The sequence below is a fragment of the Bombina bombina genome, chromosome 10 (genome assembly GCF_027579735.1).
Source record: "Bombina bombina isolate aBomBom1 chromosome 10, aBomBom1.pri, whole genome shotgun sequence".
Classification (NCBI taxonomy): Eukaryota; Metazoa; Chordata; class Amphibia; order Anura; family Bombinatoridae; genus Bombina; species Bombina bombina.
In genome coordinates this window covers 26306828-26323014 of record NC_069508.1, presented here as the reverse complement: position 1 = coordinate 26323014, position 16187 = coordinate 26306828, and the positions used below count along the sequence as shown (strand labels likewise).

The 16187-nt window shown below is 37.6% G+C and overlaps 1 protein-coding gene across 1 annotated transcript in view; it reads left to right on the top strand.

Annotated features, from left to right (window-relative positions):
- ZNHIT6 (zinc finger HIT-type containing 6) overlaps positions 1-10068 on the top strand; it is a 75692-nt gene extending 65624 nt beyond the window's left edge. Inside the window, exons 9-10 of the mRNA XM_053693892.1 lie at positions 7994-8118; positions 9831-10068. Of these exons, the coding sequence (XP_053549867.1) occupies positions 7994-8118; positions 9831-9904 (199 nt within the window). The 3' untranslated portion in view covers positions 9905-10068. The remainder of the gene's footprint in view (positions 1-7993; positions 8119-9830) is intronic.
- Positions 10069-16187: the final 6119 nt, after the last annotated feature.

Sequence of the window (16187 nt, the reverse complement as noted above, 5' to 3'; positions counted from 1 at the left end):
GTTCCCTCTTTTTTGGGGACCACAAACAGATTTGAGTAAAACCCTTGTCCCTGTTCCGACCGTGGAACTGGATGGATTACTCCCATTAACAAAAGCTCTTGTACGCAGCGTAGAAACGCCTCTTTCTTTGTTTGGTTTGATGACAACCTTGACAGATGAAATCTCTCTCTTGGAGGAGAGTATTTGAAGTCCAGAAGGTATCCCTGAGATATTATCTCTAGCGCCCAGGGATCCTGGACATCTCTTGCCCAAGCCTGGGCGAAGAGAGAAAGTCTGCCCCCCACTAGATCCGATCCCGGATCGGGGGCCCTCAATTCATGCTGTTTTAGGGGCAGCAGCAGGTTTCCTGGCCTGCTTGCCCTTGTTCCAAGACTGGTTAGGTCTCCAGCCTTGTCTGTAGCGAGCAACAGATCCTTCTTGTTTTGGAGCAGAGGAAGTTGATGCTGCTCCTGCTTTGAAATTCCGAAAGGAACGAAAATTAGACTGTCTGGCCTTAGGTTTGGCCCTGTCTTGAGGCAGGGCGTGGCCTTTACCTCCTGTAATGTCAGCGATAATTTCTTTCAAACCAGGCCCAAATAAGGTCTGCCCTTTAAAAGGTATATTAAGTAATTTAGACTTAGAAGTAACATCAGCTGACCAGGATTTTAGCCACAGTGCTCTGCGTGCCTGAATGGCGAATCCTGAATTCTTAGCCGTAAGTTTAGTTAAATGTACTACGGCCTCCGAAATGAATGAATTAGCTAGTTTAAGGACTCTAAGCTTGTCCGTAATGTCATCCAGAGTAGCTGAATTAATGGTCTCTTCCAGCGACTCAAACCAGAATGCCGCCGCAGCCGTGACCGGCGCAATGCATGCAAGGGGTTGCAATATAAAACCTTGTTGAACAAACATTTTCTTAAGGTAACCCTCTAACTTTTTATCCATTGGATCTGAAAAGGCACAGCTATCCTCCACCGGGATAGTGGTACGCTTAGCTAAAGTAGAAACTGCTCCCTCCACCTTAGGGACCGTCTGCCATAAGTCCAGTGTGGTGGCGTCTATTGGAAACATTTTTCTAAATATCGGAGGGGGTGAGAACGGTACACCGGGTCTATCCCACTCTTTAGTAATAATTTCAGTTAGTCTTTTAGGTATAGGAAAAACGTCGGTACTCGTTGGTACCGCAAAATATTTATCCAACCTACACATTTTCTCTGGTATTGCAACTGTGTTACAATCATTCAGAGCCGCTAACACCTCCCCTCTCCAGCTTAAATTTAAAATTTGAAATATCTGAATCCAATCTGTTTGGATCAGAACCGTCAGCCGCAGAATGAAGCTCTCCGTCCTCATGTTCTGCAAGTTGTGACGCAGTATCTGACATGGCCCTAGTATTATCAGCGCACTCTGTTCTCACCCCAGAGTGATCACGCTTGCCTCTTAGTTCTGGTAATCTAGCCAAAACTTCAGTCATAACAGTAGCCATATCTTGTAATGTTATCTGTAATGGCCGCCCAGATGTACTGGGCGCCACAATATCGCGCACCTCCCGAGCGGGAGATGCAGGTACTGACACGTGAGGAGAGTTAGTCGGCATAACTCTCCCCTCGCTGTTTGGTGAAATTTGTTCAATTTGTACAGATTGACTTTTATTTAAAGTAGCATCAATACAGTTAGTACATAAATTTCTATTGGGCTCCACTTTGGCATTGGAACAAATAACACAGGTATCTTCCTCTGAATCAGACATGTTTAACACACTAGCAAATAAACTTGCAACTTGGAATACAATTCTAGTAAAATATTATGAAAACGTACTGTGCCTATAAGAAGCACAGAAGATTTATGACAGTTGAAAATTAATAAACTGAAACAGTTATAGCATCAATCCTTGTAAACAACACAACTTTAGCAAAGGTTTGTTCCCATTAGCAAAAGACAACTAACTCTGATAGCAGAAAAAAAATTACAGAATAAACGTTTTTTTATCACAGTCAACTACAATCTCACAGCTCTGCTGTGAGAATTACCTCCCTCAAAACAAGTTTTGAAGACCCCTGAGTTCTGTAGAGATGAACCGGATCATGCAGGAAATACAATGAGCTGCTGACTGAAATTTTTTGATGCGTAGCAAAAGCGCCAAAAAACGGCCCCTCCCCCTCACACACAACAGTGAGAGAGATCAGAAACTGTCAGAAATTAGATCAAGCAACTGCCAAGTGGAAAAATAGTGCCCAAACATTTATTCACTCAGTACCTCAGAAAATGAAAACGATTTTACATTCCAGCAAAAACGTTTAACATAAATTAAGAGTTATTAAAAAGCCTGTTGCTAGTCCCTGCAAAATAGGCTAAAAGGTTTTATGTACACAGTGTAAATCCAGTGAAGTACCATTCCCCAGAATACTGAAGTGTAAAATATACATACATGACATTATATCGGTATGGCAGGATTTTCTCATCAATTCCATTGTCAGAAAATAAAAGCTGCTACATACCTCTTTGCAGATTAATCTGCCCGCTGTCCCCTGATCTGAAGTTTTACCTCTCCTCAGATGGCCGAGAAACAGCAATATGATCTTAACTACTCCGGCTAAAATCATAGTAAAAAACTCTGGTAGATTCTTCTTCAAACTCTGCCAGAGAGGTAATAACACACTCCGGTGCTATTATAAAATAATAAACTTTTGATTGAAGATATAAAACTAAGTATAATCACCATAGTCCTCTCACACATCCTATCTAGTAGTTGGGTGCAAGAGAATGACTGGGAGTGACGTAGAGGGGAGGAGCTATATGCAGCTCTGCTGGGTGAATCCTCTTGCACTTCCTGTTGGGGAGGAGTAATATCCCAGAAGTAATGATGACCCGTGGACTGATCACACTTAACAGAAGAAAGATAAGTCAATTTAGACAGAAAGCTCATTTTAAGAGCTGTGATGCGTCCTAGCCAAGAAATAGAATCGGAGTTACATTTTTGTCTGAGTTCTCAGATAACAAGGGACAGTAGTTTTCATTAATAATTGGGTGTATATTACTTGATAATTTAATCCCTAAATGTGTTATGTGGTTTTCCTTGACTATAAAGCTGTATTTATCATGTAGATGTTTTGGAAGGTCATCAGGATGTCCTCTAGTGTAGATTTCGGTTTTGTTGTGATTCAATTTATAATAGGAGAGGTTGCTAAAAGTCTCCAGAATTTCTAATAGTCTAGGTATTGTTTGTTTTGGCGTGGTGGAAAAGATCATAATATCATCTGCGAACAACGCAATACCATGCCATGTAATGTGATCCCCTCTACTTTTCTATCCCTTCTGAATTGTGCTGCTAGGGATTCTATTGCTAGAGAGAACAGCAAAGGGGACAGAGGGCAGCCCTGACGAGTACCATTGGAGATGGGGAATAGCGGGGAATTAAAACCCAGGCCACAAGCAGAGGCTGTGGGTGGGAAATATAATTATTTTATGGCTAACACTATTTGATCTGGGAATTGAAAGTTTCCAACACCTTCCATAGATATTCGCATCTGACACGGTCAAATGCCTTCTCAGCATCGAGGGAGATGACTGACAAGGGCTTGCTTAGTCTTTTAGATTCTAGAAGGATATTAAGCAGCATTCTAGTGTTATCTAGGCCTTCTCTGCCAGGCATAAAACCCACTTGGGGGCCAATTTATCAAGCTCCGTATGGAGCTTGATGCCCCTGTTTCTGCGGAACCAGTAGTTATAAAGCTGTGGTCTAAAGGCCGCTGCTTCATAACTTGTCCGCCTGCTCTGAGGCTGCAGACAGAAATCAACCCAATCGAATACGATCAGGTTGATTGACACCCTCTGCTAGCAGCCGATTAGCCTTGTATCTGCAGGGGCGGCATTGCACCAGCAGTTCACAAGAACTGCTGGTGCAATGATAAATGCTGACAGCGTATTCTGTCAGCATTTATCGATGTGAGGCGGACATAATGCGCTACATCGTATCATGTCCAGTCACACTATGATAAATCTACCCCTTGGTCTGAAACGATAATATCGGGTAGTAACCTTGCGATTCTGTTTGCTAAGATTTTTGAGTATATTTTAATGTCTACATTGATCAGTGAAATGGGTCTATAGTTAGTACAGAAAGAAGGGTCTTTATCTGGTTTAGGTATGGTTACGATGGAAGCTTCAAGAAACTCCCTCTGAAACACACCTTCGCTTGCCAAGTTAAAGAATCTGAGTAGCAGGGGTGAAATTTCGTGTATATGCGTCTTATAAAAGACTGCCGAATAGCCATCCAGACCTGGGGCTTTAATAGGTTTTAGCTTTTTAATTACTTGTTTGACCTCTTGAATAGAGAAGGGGTTGGTCAAGGCCTCCTTCTGGTCAGTATTAAGGGTCGATAGTTTCAGGGAGTGTAAGAAGGAACTCCATAACCTCTGGGAGGCTGGGTTTATTGGTTCATGTTTTTGTATATTATATAGGGCAGAGGGAGTCTAAGAATTTGGTCACCTTGTTTTAAAGTGTGTATGCATGAGGCCCCAGTACGTTGCCTTAATCTATTTTCTAATAGGGTGTCGGCCTTGTTACTTTTAGAGTAGAAAAGTTGTTTAATTTAGAAAGATGGAATTGTGTTTTCTTGAACTCTATTTGACAGATATGTTGTCTAAGTTTTACGATTTGATCTCTAAGATCTAAAGAGTTAGAGATGCAGTGTTGGTGTTCGAGATCTCTTAATTTAAAGTGGGCCTGGGAAAGTGAAAGGCCTGCTTGTTTTCTTAAGTGAGCTTGTCTTCTAATAAAGTAGCCTCTGGTGGTAGCCTTGATTGACCCCCAAATTATATAATCAAGAATTTGTGGACTGTCATTTGTTTGTATTATAAATTTTAACTTTTTTCTTAATTCTTCTCTGAAAGGTATATTTGATAATATATGGTGGGGTAGTTGCCAGGTGGGTTTGGTTCTAACTGTGTTTACAGATTGAAGGTCGGTCATGGTCCGATCACGGGAAGATTGATATGTTTGTTGATTTTACTGTGTCAAGGGTATCAGAGTGGCAGAATAGGTAGTCTAACCTAGAATATGTCTTGTGGGGGTGAGAGAAGTGAGTGTAGTCTTTATCTAAAGAATGGTAGGACCTTCAGATATCGTAATAACCATATTGTGCCATTTGGGTTCTAAATTTAAGGCTCAAAAGGTCAGAAGTAGTAGCCTTCTTGTTGGTAGGGTTGGATTTCCTATCCATTCTACTATCCCTGACCATATTAAAATCACTTGACAAGATTACCCTGCCCTGCTTAACCGGATCTACCCTTTGTAAAATCTTTTTTTTTTTAGATATTTGGGTTGGTGGAGATTGGAGATATAGCTGGAGACTAAGGTATCGGTGATATGGTCTAAGTTACAGATTAGGATGATGTATCTAGCCTGAGAGTCTCTGATAATGTGTATTGGTTCGTAGGCCAATCTTTTATGTATTATACATTATACACATGAGAGAGACTCTCCGAATCATGTCCCTGCAACAGTTTTACCAGTGTGAATCTTTTCTGGCCTTATCCTGATTTGTGTGTGTGGGGGGGGGGGGGATCTTTATATATAACATTTATGTTAAATGAATCTCCAATTTAATTTGTGAAATCTTTATAAAGAAATACTGTGTGAAAGTCCAGAAAGAAAGAATAAATGTACCCAACATGTTGGCCTTCATAACACATTTAACTTTTTTTTAACTGCCTCACATTACAGAGATCACACAATATTTTTCTAAGCATTTATTTTTACAGAGAACACTTTGAAGCGTTTCTGAATGCCCTGCGGTACAGTGGGCTTATTTATTGAGAATACACCACTACAGAGAGTTGTGCTTGGTTTACAACCTTCATTTTTAAATGATCATATTTTCTGCAGTTTATCAAAAATGTATGCAGCAAAATATTCAATGAATTTGTATTTTATTTCTGTTTAATATTTGTGTCTATGATGTAAATTGCTCCAAATAACAACTGACACCTGCAGATTTTAAATGGACATTTTAATGCAAAAATAAAATGCGCTGATTCATTAGAGTGCGTAATTTATGCACTACTAACTGTGGCACTCTGTTTCATCCCCCGCAAAGAGTAAAGTCATAGGTAAAGTCCCACTAGACCGTCACAAGTGGTGCAGCTTCCAATCTGAAAACAGCCGGCGATTGTCGGAGTTCATGCAACTGCCACTGCCGATTGGTTCAGTAGCAGGTCTCTGCAGCTCCCAAGCAAATCTTTTATTTGTGTGTTTAAACACATACAGTTCCGCAATGAGTAGTGCAAAGTACAGTAATGACTTATAACACAGCATGTCATGTCTGCACACAATCTCCCTTTAAAGCTGTATAAATGCTACTGGGAATTGGTAAGCATATGCAAAAATATTAAACAATATGCAGCATTTTCAAATAGAAGGCTATAAAATGTATAAACTTTACCTCTGGACGTTAAAGGGGCATTCAACACTAAACAAATGCTAGATAGAATAATGCATTCAAAGCAAAGATTAGCCTGAGAATAACCTGTAGATGTATTTTTTTTTTTTTTTTTAGTTCTGTTTTAATATCGAAAAAATAAGTTTGTGTCTATAAAGCAATGCACGCCTCCATCTTGTAACCTAGGTTTCATTCTCTGCTGAGCCAATTAGGGACAGTTACAAATTGGTCACTAGAATGTGCAACGAATGACTGTGGTGGAATATAGCAGTGTTAATTCCGGAGTCTGTTTTCCAATTCCAGTTAGACTTAAAAGAGCAAACCATTTTAAGAGTTAAAGTACAGCAAAAATGGTTCAATAATTAAAGCATATTGCATTTTTTTAAATACAAATAATGAAACATTTTATAGGACAATCTCAATGTTTTTAATGTCCCTTTTAATAGCGTGATTGGTATATAGCATCGCCCAATCACAGAGACGGGTAAGGAGGCATTAGGTGTACGTGCATATGCACATGGGTTCATGGGCAAAGTTGTGTGGGAGAAAACGGAGATGGAACCCAACATTTTTTTTTCATGATTCAGATAGAGCATTCGGTTTTAAACAGCTTTCCAATATACTTCTATTTTTATTGCTGCTTCATTCTCTTGCTATCCTTTGTTAAAGGAGCAGCAATTCACTACTGGGAGCTAGCTGAACACAGTAAGCCAATAAGAGGTATGTATCTGCAGCTAGCTCCCAGCTCCTGAGCCTACCTCTGTAAGATCTTCAACAAAGGATATCAAGAGAATAAAGCACATTAGATAATAGAAGTAAATTGGAAGTTGGTTAAAATTTTATTCTCTATCTGTATCATTAAAGACATTTTGGGTTGCTATCTTTCAATAGCCAAATTCCACCCGCCTCCTGTCCAATTTGGAAAAGCCATGCCGCGATAAATATACTGCAAAGTTGTTTTGTTATGCATAATTAAACCTTTTATATTCAAATCTCAAGATGTTTACTTTCCAATCACCAGCAAAAAAACACAGCTAGCTTTTGTTCATAAAAGGAACATGAGATGGATTTTTTTTAATTTAACTGTCCTGCATCTAAAATCGGCTATTTTAAAATGCAAAGAAAAAACATTTTGATATCTCTCTAACCAAATTTGAAGTTCTCACAGGTTAATCAGCACCATTTTCAGTGCACACGTGTCACTGGCAAAATTCTGTTACCTGATGCTTTTTTTAGGTTTACATTTTGATTTTAGATTCCAAGCACGTGTCTCTTTATGTCCCTTATCTTATTTCATCTGCTTATATAAACAGTTACTTTGTAGCGTGTTGTAGGGTCAAGATTCTGGTTTGTAGTAGGAAATTAAAATGATCACAGAATTGACAAAAAAACGCATTGTTCAGTGTTAAAGTGCAGGAAAAGGGAACAAGGGAAAGTATATTGAAACAATTTTATTTATTTTTACTACAGAAAATAAATGGGGATTTCAGTATAATAATATTTTGTCCCCTTAATGAAATTAGCAAATAGCTGGGTATGTGTGAACTGAGGAGAATTGTATTCATTTCTTTTTAGGTACTATGAATTGGATTCCAGTAAAACTCTTCTGGAGAATTTAAAGAATAAAACGATCATTGAATATCCCACGTTACATGTGGTCTTACAGGAATCGGCAAAAGACTATGTGGTTCTTGACCAAGGTGAGCGTGATGGTTGGGGTTGCTAGATTTATTTTAATAAATGACAATTATACAATTAATACAACTAAATGTGTGTATATATAATACGCACATACATATATGCTCTACAAATACCTGATAATATATATATTGTGTGAGTCATATATAATACACACATACATATATGCTCTACAAATACCTGATAATATATATATATTGTGTGAGTCATATATAATACACACATACATATATGCTCTACAAATACCTGATAATATATATATTGTGTGAGTCATATATAATACACACATACATATATGCTCTACAAATACCTGATAATATATATATTGTGTGAGTCATATATAATACACACATACATATATGCTCTACAAATACCTGATAATATATATATATTGTGTGAGTCATATATAATACACACATACATATATGCTCTACAAATACCTGATAATATATATATTGTGTGAGTCATATATATTACACAAGAAATGGCCATGCATTCGCTGCTCTCACAAGTTAATTCTTGGGTGCTCAAAGAATTAAAGGAAAATAAAACCCAATTTTTTTTCTTTCATGAATCAGAGCAGCAATTTTAGGAAGCTTTCTTATTTACTCCTAGTATTCATTTTTCTTTGTTCTCTTGGTATCTTTATTTGAAAAGCAGAAATGTAAGCTTAGGAGCCAGACAATTTTTGGTTCAGCACCTGGGTAGCGCTTGCTGATTGGTGGCTAAATGTTGTCCAGTGTTCTGAACAAAAAATGGGCCAGTTCCTACGCTTACATTCATGCTTTTCAAATAAAGAGAGCAAGAGAACGAAGATAAATTGATAATAGGAGGACATTTGAAAATTGCTGCTCTATCTGAATCATGAAATAAATAATTTGGGTTTCATATCCCTTTAAGCATCATGCTTAGTTAAAAGATCTATATACAAAATTGGTGTAAAAACATTAAAACTGTCATTTTGTAAGTACAATTTGTATTGTTTTGCAGTCCATGATCATACTCCTTGATAAGCCACTTAATTAAAGGGACAGTAAAGGCAACATTAAACTTTAATGATCTAGATAAAGCATGCAGTTTGGAACAACTTTTCAATTTACTGCTATTATTAAATTTGCTTTCTTCTCTTGGTGTCCTTTGTTGAAGAGTAAAGCTAGATGGCTGATAGAGCTTAGGAGTGTGCATGTGTGTCTAGCAGCCTATGGCAGTAGTGTTTGTGACTATGTATAACATTGTGCTAAACATTGTCGCAAACACTGCTCCTAGATAGCTAAAGACACGTGCATGCTTCTAGGCATCCCTAGGATTACTCTTCAACAAAGGATAACAATAGAACTAAGCCAAACTTTTATAATAGTGAATTGGAAAGTTGTTAAACATTTCGTGTTCTATCCAATCTATTTGTTTTTAATTTTGATCTTACTGTCCCTTTAGGTTTATCTTCTCATTTGTCATGGGTAGCTAGGGACATATATAAATTAGCTGTTGCACTGGTTAAGCAATCCCTGTGTAGCATGTTGAAGTGTCAAGGTTCTGAATCCTCGCACGATGCATTTTAGACTCTGTGGGGCATTGGAAAATCAATTCTTTTAGGAGATGGATTACAGAAAAGCAAGCAAGCAAAAATGATGAAGCGTTTTTTCTTTTCCAATTAAAATCATTTTACTAAAATTTTGAGCCTGTCGTTTTCATGATCTTTTCTTTCACAATCCAGAGAGTAAACCATCTGCATCCACTTCCCATGAAAATGAAGATCTAGAAGAAGGGGAGATCCGAGATAGTTCTTGACAGTTTTGTTTAAGGAAAATCTCAAGACTATTTTACTTGGGGGAGAAAAAAACACCTTTTTGTAACCTTCAAAATGTACATTGTGAGCGTTTGAAAAGAACGCAGCCGCCGTGGCTGTAAATAAGAGTTTTGTATCTAATAAACACTGTTTTGTATATAATAAACCCTGACCACTATTGCCTATTTATACTGTGTATTAAGACTGCTGTTTACCATGTTTTGTAATCCGTGAGATGGAAGTCACCTATTTATTGCTGCCTTGTGAATAATCTGTACTTTGGATAGTTTAATACAGTAGAATTGCGTAAACAAATAATGCATAATAAAAAGACAATGCAATAACACATTCAAATGAGTAGTAGATAAAAAAAATCTGACAAATTTAAAAGTTTACTTTTATTTCTCTGTCACCTGCATCACGTGACATTCATCAGCCAATCACATACTCATATACATATATACTGTGAACTCTTGCACATATATAGGAGCAGGGGCCTCAAAGTGTGCATAATATAAAAGGATTGTGCACACTTTGATAATGGAAATAAATTGGAAAGATTTTTAAAATCGTATGGTCTGTTTGAATCATGAAAGCTTAAAGGGACACTGAACCCAAAAATTTTCTTTTGTGATTCAGATAGAGCATGAATTTTTAAGCAACTTTCTAATTTACTCCTATTATCAATTTTTCTTTATTCTCTTGGTATCTTTATTTGAAATGCAAGAATGTAAGTTTAGATGCCGGCCCATTTTGGTGAACAACCTGGGTTGTCCTTGCTGATTGGTGGAAAAAATCCATCCACCAATCAAAAAGTGCTGTCCAGAGTTCTTAACCCAAAAAAGCTTAGATGGCTTTTATTTCAAATAAAGATAGCAAGAGAACGAAGAAAAATTGATAACAGGAGTAAATTAGAAAGTTGCTTAAAATTGCTGCTCTGTCTGAATCACAAAAGAAAAAAATTGGGTTCAGTGTCCCTTTTAATGTCCCTTTTAATTAGTTTTACTTTAATATGATAGTTACTGATGTGTTAAAATGTTTACATATATAGCTTATTTATACAGAAGGGAAAACAGGATTCATAGCTGGTAACATGAAAAGACAGTGAATAGAGAGATCTTCAAAGTCTTCTGCATTAGTTCAGAGTGAGGAGGTTGCAAAACCAAACTAATTGCATGATGGAACAGGACGTTTTGAAGAGAGAACCAATTCTTCTCATAGCTTGGATGGAAATTAAAAAAAAAAAAAAGTCTGGGTGGAGAGCTTTGGTGCTATGAAATATAAGACCAGAGGTTTTCAGAGAACCTATCACATATTTATCTCAGGATATGCTCATGGGTAGGGAATCCTCTCGCTCAGCAAAACTGGTCAGAATTTAATAACATGCCTGAGATGTAACAAAGTGGGAATCCGCGATTGGAAAGGCTCTGTCATTATCAAAGCCAGCACTTTCAGATCTTGGTAAAATAAAATATTAAACAGGAAACTGAAGAATGAACCAGTTGTTATGTCCTGCCTGAAAGATCAGTTCTGAAAATCATATCCTTCTTTACCAGGCTAGAGACAGAAAAAGATGTTCTGCTTGTCTTGTATTACCTCAGAACCGCTAGATGAAGCCAGAGGACCCTAAACGTTTGACTTTGAATTTCATGGGCAGCTGCATGAAGTCTGTTGGACCTCAGGATTTATAAGCTTTTATCACGTGACAGAAATGAACATACCAATGTATTAGTACATTTCCAGAAAATGTTGCACCTATAAGAATGAGTACATAAATATTTCACAGCTGATCTCTGAACACTCCTTCAAACACTTCAGGTTTTCTGGAGTAAATCACCACATCTCTTGACACAATAATTTTCACGACCAACCTGGCAATGTGGAAACCCAAACCCAATATACTTTGCATTGCAAGTGACACTTGGTTTGATGGTTGATGCTGTGGTGTTTGTTTTCTTTTGACACCGTCTAAGCTAAATTTCTAACTCTGAGCTAACACAATTGTATCCTAAAGAATGTATCTGTCTCACTAAATCAATTGTCTCAAGGGCGAAGGCAGCTCCAGTTAAATTACTCAGATTCAACAGGTGCTATTCTGTTAAAATGAGGGTCTTCAAACCAACTCTGGAGTTCAATAATCTCAGGATCAAGCATTGCTAATCAAACCTCTGACATTTAGGTTAAATTATTTTTTACTTTTAAGTCTAGAACCTCCAGTTGTTTCAGCATGTTAGGTACAATACGGTTACATAACATTACACATGAGACTTCAGGGAAGTACTAAAAGGTCATTAAACATCTCTTGCTTTGTGTAACAATTCTGCTCGTACCACACTCCCTAGAGAGACCACAAACAATGCACCCGGCAAATCAAATCTCTGGTCTAGGCTGTTTTCAGTATTTTGAAAACCTAGATTACAGAATTAGATTTTTGATCTCTCTAGGAAGTGTGGCAGCAGAACTATTTGTGCACCAAAGCAAGAAGGTAATTAGTGTCCATTAACAGTAGGCCACAATACGTTACTTGCCACAATAAGGAAAGTAATCTATGGGCTCAATTTATCAGTTGCTGGGCGGACAAGGTTCGCTCTCTGGAACCTCATTCACCGGCATCACGGCAAGCTGGTAGCATTTAATGTTGCACAAGCAATTGCTTGTGCAGCCACACCAACATCTCTAGTGCAACCAATCATGAAAGTGCACGGCTTGTCAATCATCTCTATCGGATCAGGATTATTTAAATCCGCAAGCCTTCATGTGTTGGAGAGGCTCTTCAGCGACCTAACTAGAGTTCCAGGTCTCTCACACAAGCCTGACATGCTAGGGACCTTAGAAACACCATCATTTGTATGAATGTTTGGTTATCTCATGACGCCTCCAGCTTTTATTGAATCATAACTGAAAACATAATAATGTAAAAAATATTTGTGATGTAAATCCTACTTTAGTCAGACCATTTAAAAAAAAAATTACCTTAATATGTGATTCTGCACAGATAGCTCTTTGTGGCAACAAACAAACCATTTTTTAATGGCCAAACTTACCCGACCACTTGTCTTTGTCAGCGTAACAAATCTGGTTTTGATACTAGAGCAGACACAACAAGCCACAATCGTGTATCTCATCACCTCTGCTGAGGCCCCTTAGGGACAAATATGTCTCCGGCTTGTGAAGTCACATCCAGTTCTCAGACTTGGGAAAACCCACAATATTCAGAGTTAAACTAACAGAAAATGTCCCATGACAGGGCTGGTCTTGTAGGGGTTAAGAGTCAGCTTTTTGTCCAACTCTGATTTTCTTGTAGTATGCTGACAGTAGAAAACCACAGTAGTGTAGCTAGTAATGGACGGAATAGGCTCTAACAGGAAAATACTGGGAGCCAAGTGCCAATTTATTACAGGGATAGTAGGCAAAAAACACACATTACAAAGTTTTTATGGCACATAATTTATATTTTTATATTACCATCTCAAGGTGTTTCATGTCCCTTTAAAGGGACAGTCTAGTCAAAATTAAACTATCATGATTCAGATAGGGCATGCAATTTTAAACAACTTTCCTATTTACTTTTATTATCAAATTTGCTTTGTTCTTTTGGTATTCTTTGTTAAAAGCTAAACCTAAGTAGGCTCATATACTAATTTCTAAGCCCTTGAAGGACGCATCTTACCTTGGTTCATTTTGACAGTTTTTCACAGTTAGTGTTAGTTCATGTCTGCCTTATAGATAACAGTGTGCTCACTCAGGTGGATTTATTTATAAGTCAGTACTGATTGGCTAAAATGCAAGTCTGTCAAAAGAACTGAGTAAAGGGGCCAGTCTGCAGAGGCTTAGATACAAGGTAATTATAGAGGTAAAAAGTTTATTAATATAACAGTGTTGGTTATGCAAAACTGGGGAATGGGTAATAAAGGGATTATCTATCTCTAACAAATAAAACAAATTCAAGTAGACTATCCCTTTATATTGTATTTTATTATGTAGAAAAATGCACAGTACAATTCTAGCATGTAGTTCTGCTTTGACCCATAGCTCCAGTCACCAGAGTATTTACAGAAAATAAATGTGAATGCAGCATTACAAGTAGCTAGAAGCTAATGTATAGTTGTGTTTTATGCTGAAATTCTTTTCAGGGATCATTTTTCTTTGCTTTAATCTTCCTCGCAGTCATTCCATTTTCGCCACAAATTCTTTTTAGTCTCTCTGCTGTTTGATGAAGCTACTAATTTCATGTTTGGCCTCAGATCCTTCAGATATTATGTACACATCAGAACACAGGCAATCTATTTAGGAGCAAAAAAACCCAAACTATTAGCATTTGCTGGAAAAGTCTTTCTTCCTGTTATTGAAAGGCCACTGATGTGCAGTAACTCTCCTGCAGATACCCGCAGTGTAACCTAGGTTCCAAAATGGCAGCCCCCTTGATGAAGAGGTGCATGAAATCTGTTTAGTGTCCCCTTAAGAATATATTTTTAAAATTTTTTAGATGGTTAAAAAAACATGAAAAATTAAAAATGGAATCTCATCACAGCAGAATGTCTTTTGAAAAGTTAAAAACAAAAATGAAAATGAAGCTGCAACCACATTTCTGAGTTTATTTGCCTTAGATTTTGAAATTTGTTGATAAAAAAAATAGTGGAAAATAGTTTTTTCACTTGTTATAGAAATACCTGCATAATATCCTTGTTTTTGCCGCGGCTGGTAGTCTCAGATGAACTAACTAGTGCAAATTGCAATCCTGATCATTTATGATATATAGTAATAAAGTGATAGATAAAAAAAAGTCCAAATGAAGGATACACTGGTTTTTGTATCTAGTACAAACTTGTTGTTATCAATATTAGATTCAGGATATCCCTCAAAAGAAAAAATATGGTGCACAATAGTTAAATTCCATATACAGTCATTGCCAAAAATATTGGCATCCCTGTATTTCTGTCAGATAATGCACCACTTTGCCTATAAAATGTTCGCAACTAGAAATGTTTAGGCATTCTCATGTTTATTTCTTTTGTTTGTATTGGTATAACACAAAAAAGTAGAGAACTAAAAACCCAAATCTGACACATTCTACGCAAAACTCCAAAATTGGACTGGACAAAATTATTGGCACCCTCAATTTAATATTTGGTAGCACACCCCTTGGAAAAAGTTGAAATCAATCGCTTCCTGTAACCTTCAATGAGTTTCTTACACCTCTCTACTGGAATTTTGGACCACTCTTCATTCGCCAAACTGCTCCAGGTCTCTCAGATTGGAAGGGTTCATTTCCCCAACTGCTGTTTTGAGATCTCTCCACAGGTGCTCTATGGGATTGAGATCTGGACTCATTGCTGGCCAGCTCAGTGCTCTCTAGTGCTTTGTCTTAAACCATTTCTGGGTGCTTTTTGACTTGTAACTTTCTGACACTGGTCCCTACATTGCACCACAGAATTCTTTGGTAGTCTTCAGATTTTATAATGCCAGGCACACAGTCAAGACATCAAGTGCATGAAGCAGCAAAGCAACCACAAAACATCAGTGACCCTTCACCATGTTTGACTGTACGGACTGTATTCTTTTCTTTTAAAGCATAATTTTTTTTTTAAACAGTAGAATGATGGGTTTTACCAAAAAGCTTTAATTTTGTTTTGTCTGTCCCCAGCGCATTCTCCCAAAAGGATTTTGGCTTTCTCAGGTAAGTTTTGGCAAACTCCAATCTGGCTTTTTTATGTTTTTGTGTCAGAAGTGGGGTACTCCTGGGTCTCCTACAACAGCGTCCCTTTTCATTCAGATGACGACGTATAGTGCAAGCTGACACATTTGTACCCTGTGCCTGAAGGTGAGCTTGAATTTGTCTGGAAGTTGATCAAGGTTCAACGATTCGAACAATCCTTTGTTGCAATATTTTATCAATTTTGCTCTTTTGTCCATGTCCAGGGAGGTTAGTTACAGTGCCATGGGCTGTAAACTTCTTGACAATGTTGCACACAGTGGACACAGGAACATTAAGATCTCTGGAGATGGACTTGTTCTTAAATCCTCAGACAATTCTTTGCTGCTCTCTTTTCCGTGCTCAGTGTGGCACACAGAGACACACAACAGAAACGTTGAGTACATTTTTCCCCATTTTAACTGGTTGCCGGTTCGATTTCTATATTGTCAGCACCTGTTAATTGATACAGGTGAGTTTAATTACAAATTACAGGAGCATCACAAACTTAGAATGCAATTATTTCTTACAATTTTTAGAAGGTGCCAATAATTGCGTCCAGTCCAATATTGGAGTTTTGTGTGTAATGTGTA